At 47.1% G+C, this 12,924-nt stretch overlaps 1 protein-coding gene across 2 annotated transcripts in view; it reads left to right on the plus strand.

Annotated features, from left to right (window-relative positions):
* Nucleotides 1-7,631: 7,631 nt before the first annotated feature.
* Nucleotides 7,632-12,924, plus strand: part of KHDRBS1 (KH RNA binding domain containing, signal transduction associated 1) — a 43,662-nt gene continuing 38,369 nt past the window's right edge. For both annotated transcript variants that reach the window (XM_064363616.1, XM_012439958.2), the window contains exon 1: nucleotides 7,632-8,141. In XM_064363616.1, coding sequence (XP_064219686.1) covers nucleotides 7,760-8,141 — 382 coding nt within the window. In that variant the 5' untranslated portion in view covers nucleotides 7,632-7,759. The remainder of the gene's footprint in view (nucleotides 8,142-12,924) is intronic.

Here is a 12,924-nt window from a genome sequence, read left to right on the forward strand (position 1 = left end):
AATAAATAAATAAAAGGTAACGTTTAAGGAAGGAGTCATGAAAGCACGCAACAAAGGGAACTAAGCTGACCTGCCCTGGGGGCCTGCACACCTTCCCTGAAGAAGTGGCATTTGACTATATCTGTAATAGGAATTACAGTAGCTAAAGTAAAGAGGAGGTGCTAAAGAAATAAAAGACAAGGCACTGGATTGGCGGAAGGGGGACAGTGAGTGGAGTTTTAGGCTAAGGAACCAGAATGGGTATGGTTGGGAGGAAGCAGGAGTCTGGCTTATTTGAGGAACTGAAAAAGGCCAGGGTTGCTGACCACAGGAACCAGGGAGGAGAATGGCATGAGATGAGGTAAGAAAGCCAGGTGTAGCTGGGCACAGTGACACCTGTAGTCCCAGTTGCTTGGGAGGTTGAGGAAGGAGGATCATTTGAGGCCAGGAATTGGAGGCTGTGGTGAGGTATGATGGCGCCACTGCACTCCAGCCTGGGCAACAAAGTGAGACCCAAACTCTACAAAAAAGAAAAGAAAATCAGGTATGCAGGTAGGGGCAGGTCAGACATGTTAGCAGGACTCGGGTCTTTATCCTAAAGGCAATAGGAAAAATACTATTTTGGCTTCAAGGTTGAAAATAGGAAAGGGGTACAGGGGTGGAAGTAGGGGACCAGCTCAGAGGTGGCAGAAGTTCAAGTGAGGCATGATCGTACTTCAGATGGAGGCAGAGACGGGGAGACAGAGAAATGTAGATGGGATTTTCAATATTTATGCGGTAAGCAACAAAGGACTTAAGAATGGTTTGTATATGGTGGGGGTAGAGCGATAAGGCAAAGGAGGGAAGTTAGAACAACTCTCAGATACCCAGCATGTACAGTGAGTTACGGGTGCAGTTCCCTAAGATATAGACACTGAGGAGGAGCAGGTCAGTGGTGAAGGTAAAGGGTAGAATGGGAGTTTGTTTATTTTTATATTTATTTATTTATTTATTTATTTTGAGACAGAGTCTCGCTCTGTTATTTATTTATTTTGAGACAGAGTCTCGCTCTGTCACTAGGCACCAGGCTAGAGTGCAGTGGTGTGATCTCAGCTCACTGCAACCTCCACCTCCCGGGTTCAAGCAATTCTCCTGCCTCAGACTCCCAAGTAGCTGGGACTACAGGGGCACACCATCACGCCCAGCTAATTTTTGTATTTTAGTAGAGACAGGGTTTCACCATGTTGGCCAGGATGGTCTCGATCTCTTGACCTTGTGATACGCCCGCCCCAGCCTCCGGAAGTGCTGGGATTACAGGTGTGAGGCATTATACCCAGCCACGTTTGTTTATTTATTTATTTATTTATTATTTATTTTGAGACAGAGTCTCTCTCTGTCGCCCAGGCTGGAGTGCAGTGGCTCTATCTCGGCTCACTGCAACCTCTGCCTCCCAGGTTCAAGCGATTCTTCTTCCTCAGCCTCCCAAGCAGCTGGGACTACAGGCGCCCACCACCATGCCCTGCTAATTTTTGTGTTTTTAGTAGAGACAGAGTTTCTGCCATGTTGGCTAGGCTGGTCTCAAATTCCTGACCTCAGGTGATCCGCCTGCCTTGGCCTCCCATAATGCTGGGATTATAGATGTGAGCCACTGCACCTAGCAAGCAGCTCACTTTCTGGTTAGCAGGACAAGCAGGGAAAAAAAGATGATTATAATCCAAACATCACGCAAGCCTCAGTGGTCTGTGGATTCAAAGCCATGTGAACACTAATCATCCCAAGTTCCTGTTCTTGCCCCAGCAAAGACTCCAAGTATTTCTGGGATTTCTCTAGGAACTTTTCACACAGGGTTGCCACTGGTCACATCAGCCTTGCTCTGATCCCCTCTGCCTCTACCAAAGGTGCCTACTGTGGGAATGTCTGATGACCCTGTGAACAGAGCTCGGACTATTATGAGGCAGGCAAAGGGCAAACCTCAAAGTGAGTGACTCCTTCAATTCTGCTGGCCCCAAGTTTTCTCTCTTTCTGCGCTAGAACAGGCCAGAGAGAGGAGCTGGGCACAGAGCAGCACTGCTAGTGCCTGCAGTTTGAGTGCTACTGGAGACATGTTGAGTTTGAGGAGCCTCTGAGACATCCAGATGAGGATGTCAGGGATGCAATTGGCTTTCTGGATTTGGAATTCAGAAGTTTTGAGTTCAAGAGTTGAATTCCAGAGCTGTAAACGTGAAGAAGGTAGTACTGCCCCAGGATCAAGCTTTGCTGAACTCTAAACATTTAAATGCAGTGGCCCTCCCTCCACCTGGCCGCTCCCCAAATACCTCGCTTTCCTACCTCATCTGGGCAGTTGGTCACTCTCTCCTGTGCATTCCCATGGCTCTCTGCACAGTCTTCTATTACAACACCTTTCATTCTACATGGTAACTTGGTTTACTTATTTGTCTCTTTGAGAGCAAGGACTTTCTCTTTTTTTTTTTTTTTTTTTAAAGATGGGGTTTCACCATGATGGCCAGGCTGGTCTTGAACTCCTGACCTCAGGTGATCCACCCACCTTGGCCTCCCAAAGTGCTAGGATTACAGGCGTGAGCCACAGCGCCCAGCCAAGGGACTTTCTCTTAATGTTGAATTTTAGTCTCCCCATCTCCATCTCCTTCCCCTTCCCTCCACGTATTTGGAACCAAGTAGGTGTTTACAATTGAACAAATGAACTACACTCTTGGAAGAAAAACTCTTGGGGTCTTTTGTCTCCTGGGAACTGGCTGCAATGCAGGGGAGGTAGTCGGGGCCTCCAGATCTCCCACCTGCTGAGATCACACAGGTCAGGCGCTCTAGGCAAACTTCAATCTTCTAGCCTTTCTCTTAGGGATTCATGTAAAAGTGAAAGTCTGCAGTAAGGTACTCAATAAATGTGTGTGGTGATCATAACAATGGTCAACACTGCTTATCAAGCACCTACTAATTGCCAGCCACTGTGCTTTAACCACTAATCCTAACAGCCCTGGGGCAGGCATTGTTATCTCGTCTGTTTTATCAAGGAGAAGGAAGAGGAATTCGAGCTAGTGTGATGGTTAATTTTAGGTGTCAACCTCAATAGATTAAGGAATACCCAGGGGAATGGTAAAGCATTATTTCTGGGTGTGTCTGTGTGTTCCCAAAGAAGAGTGGCCTGTGAGTGGACTGAGTGGTACAGATCCGCTCTCAAAGTAGGCGGGCACCATCTAATGGGCCAGGGCCTAGAATTAACACAAAAGGCAAAGAAGGGATTTCCTGTCTCTGCTGGAGCTAGGACACTCTTATTCTCCTGTCCATGGACATTAGATCTCCAGGGTCTTCAGCCTTTGGACTCCAAGACTTAACACCAGCAGCCCCTGGGTTCTCAGGCCTTCAGCCTCTGAGAATCACACCACTGGCTTTTCTGGTTCTGAGGATCTCAGACTTGGACTTAGCCACACCACTGGCATTCCAGGGTCTCCAGTTTGCAGAAGGCCTCGAATGGGACTTCTCAGCCTCCATAATAGTAATTGTGAACCAATTGCCCTCACAAGTCCCTTCTCAAATGTCTATATCTAACTATATACCGTATTTATTTTGTCTCTTGAAAGAATTCTGACTAGTCGGGCGCGGTGGCTCACGCCTGTAATCCCAGCACTTTGGGAGGCCGAGGCGGGCAAATCATGAGGTCAGGAGTTCAAGACCAGTCTGACCAACATAGTGAAACCCCATCTCTACTAAAAATACAAAAAATTAGCCAGGCGTGGTGGGGCATGTCTGTAATCCCAGCTACTCGGGAAGCTGAGGCAGGAGAATCACTTGAATCCAGGAGGCAGAAGTTGCAGTGAGCCAAGATCACGCCATTGCACTCCAGCCTGGGCAACAAGAGTGAAAACTCCGTTAAAAAAAAAAAAAAAAAAGAATCCTGACTAATGCCCCAAAGCAAAGTACTGTACTCAATCATTCAGCAGGTAAGAGGCAGAGCCTACTGACCTCCGTCTGAACTATTATGCTCTGCTGCTATACCCTACACTATAGCAGCTGGATTAAGGGTAGAATAAACTTTCTCTTTTTGGACACTCCTCTTCTCCTCAAAATAAGCCTAGCTATACTCAGTGAAAATGATACAGATTAGAGTAGAACTTTCAGATCCACAGCCAATATAAAGCACCCAAAAATCTTCCTCAGGCATGAAATGGTATAATAATGATTACTTTGGCTTACAAGCCCTACTATCAGGAGGTTTACACTGGTATTTGTCAGATGTTCACAAGCCTTCAAGGTAGATCTCATTACCACACTTTACAGAAGAGGAAACTAAATTTAGGAGGTTTTCCAAATAATATACAGTGAGGACAAGGCATTGCCAGGTTGTTTGAATCTGCCTCACTCCAAAGTCAGTCTTTTCACAAGGCTGTTAACCTTCAGGTGGACCTAGGGCGGCATACTATGGTCAAAACAAAAAAACTCCAGACTTCTAGGCTCTCAGGGCAGAAATTACTCTTCCCTACCCCCTGAGAAGGGCCCCCAAAATAGAAGGCTGCTGCATCATTTAGTTGGTACATACACTGCAACCTCAACCACTCATGGCCTGATATTACCTTTAGGGTTCTGACCTGGAAGAAGAGCGCATCTCTTCCCCGCTCAGCCCTACTCTCAGGGAAAGCAAATAAAGGTCTGGCAAGCACCCAGAAAGACTGAGGGTTATTTTTTGTTTTGTTGCCAGTGTTTTCAAATTGTATATAGCTATGGCTACAACATGTTGATATACATATGCGGTAGCTGTTGATTCTAGTCTAGAAGGGCCACAGACACCACTACTCAGCTCCTTCTCAGACACACCTTTATCAAAGTTTTATTAGCCTCAGCTCAAGGGATCTCTATTTGGGCATCTCATTACAGAGCAAGGACACTTCAGCTATTTGTAACACCACCACTCAAGCAGGCTCCTTCAAGGGCAGCAGCGGAAATGAGTTGCAAGGGAACTATAAATCCTTCTTGCCCCTTTCCCCCTCTTCATGCAGTTGCTGTCTCAACTCACCTATTCCTTCAAGTTTGACACTGGATTACTCCCATTCCCTAAACACATTTCTCACGTTCTCATCTCTGCTCATTTATTGCACTTCCCTTTGCCTGGAACTTATTCTCCCTTGGCCAAAATCTATCTTCTGCATTGAACTCCAATAGCACTTAATTTTTTTCATTTCTTTTCTCTTTTTGACACGAAGTCTCACTCTGTTGCCCAGGCTGGAGTGCAGTGTGGCACAATCTCGGCTCACTGCAACCTCCACCTCCCAGGTTCAAGTGATTCTCCTGCTTCAGCCTCCCAAGTAGCCAGCATTACAGGCACACACCACCATGTTCAGCTAACTTTTTGTGTGTTTTTAGTAGAGATGGGGTTTCATTGTATTGGCCAGGCTGGTCGCAAACTCCTGATCTCAGATGATCTGCCCACCTTGGCCTCCCAAAGTGCTGGGATTACAGGAGTGAGCCACTGCACTGGCCTTCATTTTATTTTGAGACAAGGTCTCACTCTTATCCAGGCTGAGTGTAGTGGGGCAATCGTGGCTCATTGCAGCCTCAATCTCACAGCCTCAAGGAGCAATCTTCCCAGCTCAGTCTCTCAAGTAGCTGGGACAACAGGTGCACGCCACCACACCCAGCTAATTTTGTTATTATTTATAGAGATGAGGGCTCACTATGTTGCCCAGGCTGGCCTCAAACTCCAGGATGCAAGCGATCTTCCTTCTTTGGGATTACAGGCATGAGGCACTGTGCCTGGCCTGCACTTAATTTTCAAATATCTTTTTGTCTTTTTGACATTTATCACATTTCATTCATTACAATTATTCGAAAATATTTTTATTCCTATTTGACCGAGGATGAGTCAATTTTTGGGACCTCAAAGTACTCCACCAGACATTGGAGATATATATATATATACATATGCACACACATATATAGATATGTGTTTTCATTTCTATGGATAACTTGGTAAATCCTCTACCTTAACCCCAAGAAGGCCTTTATGTTCTCTAGTTTAAGGGTTTTAAGTTTCACATCCAAAAATCAACAGTTTCCAGGTACTCAGAAGACAACTTCCAAATAAACTTTTTTTTTTTTGAGATGGAGTCGCCCAGGCTGGAGTGCAGTGGCAAGATCTCGTCTCACTACAACCTCCGCCTCCCGGGTTCAAGCGATTCTCCTGCTCAGCCTCCTGAGTAGCTGGGCTACAGGCGTGAGCCACTACGTCCGGCCTGAAACTTTTTAATTATAAAGATGAGGTGTCAGTATATTGTCCAAGCTGGCCTAGAACTCCTATCCTCAAGTAATCCTCCCACCTAGGCCTCCCAAAGTGCTGGGATTACAGGCATGAGCCAATGCACCCGTCCCCAAAGACTTTTGAAAAGTGTGGGCTCATTAGGAGAAATGATCCAGAAGGAAAAGGGATGGGGGTCTCGAGTGCTTTCAGTGGGAGAAGGAAAAAATCTGTGGAGGGAAGGAAAAATTAGGTCACTAGGCTTTTGATGGTTTATAGGATAAGTAGGAACCTAAAGCTCCACTTGCATATAGCACTCCAGGATGTGGAGAACGCCGTCGAAGACTGTCCACTACGTATGTACCTTGGCCTTGAGAGTAATGGCAAGGGTCTCTCTGAACCAGTCTGGAATGGTAGAAGGAGCCATCCTAATGATGCAACCAACGTCGATCAAGGATCTGGTCTCTATCCCACTTTTTGACGGAAGAAATACTTAATAGGCAAGAATGACGGCGAAACAAAACGTAAGTCACAGAAAGCAGTAAAGTATGTAAAAAGAGCTAAAATGCTGTTTCTTTTAAGATTTCCCTGACCAGCAACGGCAACCGTTTTAGAACCGACTGCAAAATATGTAATACTGGAAATATATATATATATAATACTGGAAACTTCTCGTGTTCCCTGCTGTCTGGGGCCCTTTTCTTTGCTAGACTTCAGGTCTCTGATCCGAACCCTCCCTCTTAGTTCAAGTCCTCCAATAGCCTTTAGTGTTTCCACCGAGCCGTCCTTCCTCAATTTCTCCTTCCAGGTTTCCCTTCCCCATCTCCCCCGCTATTTTGGCATCAGACTTTCCCTTAGTCTTCCTTTCTCCCTGTGCAGTATCTATCTCTCCCCCTCCTCTCTTCCTCCCTAAGCAGCCTCAATTCTCTCTCTCTCCCCTTTCCGGGTCCCCCACGGCAGTCTCCTTTTAGTTTCTCACTTCAGTGACCGCCCCCATCCCACTCCCCTCCCCACCCCACCCCACCCCGTTGCGCACTATCTCCCTGCTGTTCGGCCGTTGGAGAGGGCGTGGCCCGGCGAGTAACAGGTCTCCCGCCCCACACTCCGCGGGCCCGCGAGCAGACAAAGACATTCCACAGCCCCCGCCCCCTCCGCCCACTGGACCAGAAAGGGGAGGACCCACGTGTCCCGCTAGCGCCGAGTCACGTGGAAAAGGAAACGAACGGAGCCGGCAGCCTCCCGCGCATGCGCGCCAAATTCTGGCCTGGCAGGCGCGGAGGGAAAGCCGGAGTCGGGAGGCGACTTCTTCGGACGCCACGGTGGTGCGCAGGCGCCGTGGCTGGACTGGGGACTTTGTTCTCCGCGGAGAAACCCAAGGGCGGTGCCGGTGACTGGCTGCGCACGCGCGTCGCCTCATTTCCGGTGCTCGCTCTCGCTGGGTCGCTAGGGTCGGCTTCGGTCGCTGCAGCTCCCGCTCTCCCACCCCCGCCAACCGCCGCCCGGGCCTCCGCCGCTACCGCGTCGCTTTCTCACTCCTTCGATCGCACATCCTCTCCGATGCAGCGCCGGGACGACCCCGCCGCTCGCATGAGCCGGTCCTCGGGCCGCAGCGGCTCCATGGACCCCTCAGGTGCCCACCCCTCGGTGCGTCAGACGCCGTCTCGGCAGCCGCCGCTGCCTCACCGGTCCCGGGGAGGCGGCGGGGGATCCCGCGGGGGCGCCCGCGCTTCGCCCGCCACGCAGCCGCCACCGCTGCTGCCGCCTTCGGCCACGGGTCCCGACGCGACAGTGGGCGGGCCAGCTCCGACCCCGCTGCTGCCCCCCTCAGCCACAGCGTCGGTCAAGATGGAGCCGGAGAACAAGTACCTGCCCGAACTCATGGCCGAGAAGGACTCACTCGACCCGTCCTTCACTCACGCCATGCAGCTGCTGACGGCAGGTAAGGGGGCCTCCCGGGTCCCTCTGGGTCGCCCGGCCATCCCAGGGCATGAGTGGCCCTGGCTTTGTTCCTCTCGCTTCCCGCCCCCGCGAGACCGAAGCAGTCGGGAGCTCCGGTCTCATCCTTATCATTGGGACCCTGGAGTCCACGTTCCCACCTCAGTCCGGAGTGCGAGGGAGAATTTCTAGGCTGCAGTGCAGGCCCAAAGGCGACTTTGCGATCTCCTAGCGCTAACATCTTGATGGATAGTGCTGAGTTCCCCGCCCCTTTCCCGACTCTGCTCTCCTCCCTCCTCTTGCGGCTGCCCCGCGCTCCGAGCGCGCAGATTCTTCCAGAAATGAACCTATATCTTCCCCCTCTCCCCGAAGGGGAAGCCTTTTTGATCGCGGGTGGCAATGAGCGCCTCAACCGAGGTGTGGGAGGTGAAGACAGCCAGAGCGGGGAGGGGCCGGGGGAGGAAAGGCCGAGGTGAGGTGGGGTGAGGCTGGAATGCCCTGTCCAGCACGTCGCTGTCTCTGGGGCCGAGCCGGACTTAGCGGTAACCGAAGCTTAAGTTGCTGGGAGGAAGGAGCGATTTATGGGGATCGGAGCTTGAGGTTTTCGAATCAGATTTCCGACTAAGGCTGATAAAATAAGAACTGCTATACTGAGTTTGAAGGTTGTCTTTCATTTTACACTGTGGGTTCACCATCATTGAAGAAGGAGTGATATTACCCTAGAGACATTGAAATGGGACGATAGGAACTGCCGCGTAGTTCGCATGACGTTTCCCAGCGAGATGGACAGGAATTGAGAGAAGTTGCATGATGCTTGTACTGAAAGTCTTGGTCTTTTTGTTGCTTTGTTTTACATTTTTTATTCAGTAGTGAAATGAGTCTTTGTTCTGTAGATTAGCGCTCTTTTTCTGATCAGCATTGGCCAATCACCTAGTCGCCCTGATTTTTCCCTAAAGCTGTCTGACCTCCACTTCTAGTTAAAACATTATTTTAATAAATATTTCTTATGATACCTAAATTTTAGTAAGCAAGTAAAAATTCCCATCATTCAACACTGAATGAGTAGTTGGACTTTTTGGCAAGGTTAATATAATGAACAGTTCGTTATGAAAATATTACCTCCCTCCCTTTGTTCTCTGTCTCCCAACACTAAGTTAAGGGCTGTTTACCAATGTGGTGTTCATCTTTTACGCTTTTTTAAGATAACTGTCAAAAACTATTGATCCTTAAAAGTTCCTTGTAATTTTCAGTCTCCCCTCAGTGCTTAACTAAGAGAGCGCTCTTTATTTTTAACTTCGACTTTCTGGATGTATTTTTTTTTTTTTCTTTAAACCAAACTGAAATTGGGAAGTGTGATTGAGGTAATGTTGGTTCATTGAAAGAATGAAATCGGGATGTATGGATTCTTTGTAGCATTGGTAAGTGTTAATATATATTGAGCCTGGCTTTTTATTTTTTTATTTTTTCTGAGACAGAGTCTCACTGTCACCCAGGCTGGAATGTAGTGTCGCGATCTCACCTCACTGCAGCCTCCACCTCCCGGGTTCAAGCGATTCTCCTGCCTCAGCCTCCTGAGTAGCTGGGATTACAGGCGCGTGCCACCATGCCTGACTAATTTTCGTATTTTTAGTAGAGACGGGATTTCACCTCTTGCTCACGCTGGTCTCGAACTCCTGACCTCAGATGATCCGCCCACTTTGGCCTCCTAAAGTGCTGGGATTACAGGCGTGAGCCACCGCGCCCGGCCAGAGCCTGGCTTTTAAGGTATTTCTGAATTATCTTGCAAAGGAATTGCAGCAAACTCACAACCCACTGTGAAGAAGTGAGACTTTGAAAAGATAGAATAGTAATGTTTAAGCTCTGGTAAGAACATATGGAAGGGCCAGGTGCCGGTAGCTCACTTTGGGAGGCTGAGGAGGGTAGATCACTTGAGGTCAGAAGTTTGCGACCAACCTGACCAACATGGTGAAACCCCGTCTCTATTAAAAATTAAAAATACAAAATTAGCCAGGCATGGTGACACACACCTGTAATCCCAGCTACTTGGGAGGCTGAGGCAAGAGAATCACATGAACCCGGGAAACAGAGGTTGCAGTGAGCCCAGATCTCGCCATTGCACACCACCTGGGCAACAAAAGTGAAACCCCATCTCAAAAAATAAAATAAAATAAAAACACGGAAGAAAAATATAGCTAAACTTTAACGTTTGGCATCTGAGCACTTTACATTAAATATTTAACCTTTAGAATGAAATGAAATGAGAACTTGCTTTTATTCTCATTTTTACAGATGAGGAAACCAAGGCACCCAGAGATTAATAATTTGCCTAAGATAACAAAATTAGTAAGCAGCATAACCAGGATTTTTTGGTCAGTCTACACACCTCCCCAATTCCCTCACCATAGTGCCTGTTGCAAATTGTACTTTAAAAATTAGCTATAATTGGACAAAATATTAAAGTCTATCTGGGATAATAGGTGACAAAAAAGAAAAGTCTGTTTGAAAGTATCACAGTGTTAACAGGGTGTTGAAGTTGATGAGATACAGAAGAAGGAAACCAGAAAGCAGAGTCTACTGCTTGGAACTGTAACTTGCCCATTCCTCATAAAGTACCATAAGACCCTGAGCACTCTTCCTATACCACCCACACAACTCCCCTCTTCCTTTCCTGGGTTTACTTTACTTTGCACTTATCAGCATCTGTTGCACTGTATATTGTCATTATGTACAGTATTTGTTTGTTGATCACCCATTCTCCTTCATGGCTAGAATGTCAGCTCCACCAGAGTGCAGGAATCTTTTGTGTGCTTTGTTCACCGCTGTATCTCCGGTGCCTTGAAGAGTGCTGCGCAGAGTGGCCTCCTACTAAATATTTCATGAAATAATACATATTTTGTCTTCATTGAAGATGGGAGTGATGAAAAAATGATGACAGCGGGCACGGTGGCTCACGCCTTTAATCCTGACACTTTGGGAGGCTGAGGCAGGCGGATCACTTGAGGTTGGGAGTTTGAGACCAGCCTGGCCCACATGGTGAAACCTCGTCTTTATTAAAAATACAAAAATTAGCTGGGCGTGGTGGCACATGCGTGTAATCCCAGGTACTGGGGAGGCTGAGGCAGGAGAATCACTTGAACCTGGGAGGCAGAGCTTCCAGTGAGCCAAGATCATGCCATTGCACTCCAGCCTGGGTGAAGAAGCAAGACTCCGTCTCAAAAAACAAAAAAAAAGAAAAATGATAAAATTTTGAGGAATAAAAATTTTGAATATAGATTTCTATATTAGCCAGGTTGATATTCAGGTGTGTTGACAATTGAATGTATTTGCAGACATAAGAATTCAATCCATGTTTGTTTTCTGGAAGAGAAATAATTTACCTTATTATGTTAATATATACTAAGTAAAATACTGTTATATATGTCAATGTTCTTTTTCTGCTTTCTACAATTAGGAAAATATAAGTTAGTATAAGTTAGTCAAGAATAAACATTTTGAATAGATTAGCAGTCTGCAAAAGATCTTGAAAGGATACTCAGAAATCCATCCTTCAGAAGCATACAGTGGAGAATATTTTACAAAGTCTGTTGAAACTTCAAAATAGTTAATTCCTTTATTTACAGTGTTCTATAGAAATATATCAAGACCTTCCCAGTTCATTCTACAGGGCTAGCAAAACCTGCTATTAAAACTGGAAAGTAAGGCCAGGCATGGTGACTCACTCGACCCGTCCTTCACTCACGCCATGCAGCTGCTGACGGCAGGTAAGGGGGCCTCCCGGGTCCCTCTGGGTCGCCCGGCCAAAAAAGAAAAAAAAAAGCTAGAAATTCAACCAAATATAAATATTAGGAAAAAAAGGCACAAAGTGTGCCACTATTTGCAACATCGTGATTGTTCACCTAGGAAAGTCTTCAGGGGTGTGACTGATTGAGATAAAAATGTACAAATTGGCCGGGCACGGTGGCCCACACCTGTAATTCCAGCACTTTGGGAGGCCAAAGTGGGTGGATCACCTGAGGTTGGGAGTTCGAGACCAGCCTGACCAACATGGAGAAACCCTGTCTCTACTAAAAATACAAAATAAGCTGCGCATGGTGGTGCATGCCTGTAATCCCAGCTACTCTTGGAGGCTGAGGCAGGAGAAGTGTTTGAACCAGGAAGGTGGAGGTTGCAGTGAGCTGAGATCATGCCATTGCACTGTAGCTTGGGCAACCAGAGCAAAACTCCGTCTCGAAGGAAAAAAGCTGGGCACGGTGGCTCACACCTGTAACCCCAGCACTTTGGGAGGCTGAGGCAGGTGGATCGCCTGAGGTCAGGAGTTCGAGACTAGCCTGACCAACATAGTGAAACCCCGTCTCTAAAAAAATAAAAATAAAAATAAAAAGGTGTTCGAATTGCTAGGTTTCTGATAGGCAAGCAGTATAGCCAGTTAGAAAAGAATTGGCAAAATGACCTCATTCATTTTGTGGCTGCTCCCGGCCTCTCATTCTTAGAATAACATAAAATGCCTTGGGATAAGCAATAAAAATTAATTCAAAAGTATGTGAGTAATCATAAGCAACAACAATAACAATATTTAACCTTTGTAGAGCATGTAACATGTACCATGAGGTTTGCTACTCATTTTAGTCACTGTGTTTATCCTTCTGGCTATCTTATGCCTATCCCCTCAGGGGAGGGGAAACTAACATTATAAAGAGGACAGTACTCTTAACCTGCTGGACTTTTGCATTTTCCAAACTGTTTCCAACTGGATTTACTTTTTCAGCTTGACAAGTTGAATATAAAGT

The sequence above is a fragment of the Aotus nancymaae genome, unplaced genomic scaffold (assembly GCF_030222135.1).
Source record: "Aotus nancymaae isolate 86718 unplaced genomic scaffold, 86718_ANA_hifiasm-v0.15.2.pri h1tg000053l, whole genome shotgun sequence".
Lineage (NCBI taxonomy): Eukaryota > Metazoa > Chordata > Mammalia > Primates > Aotidae > Aotus > Aotus nancymaae.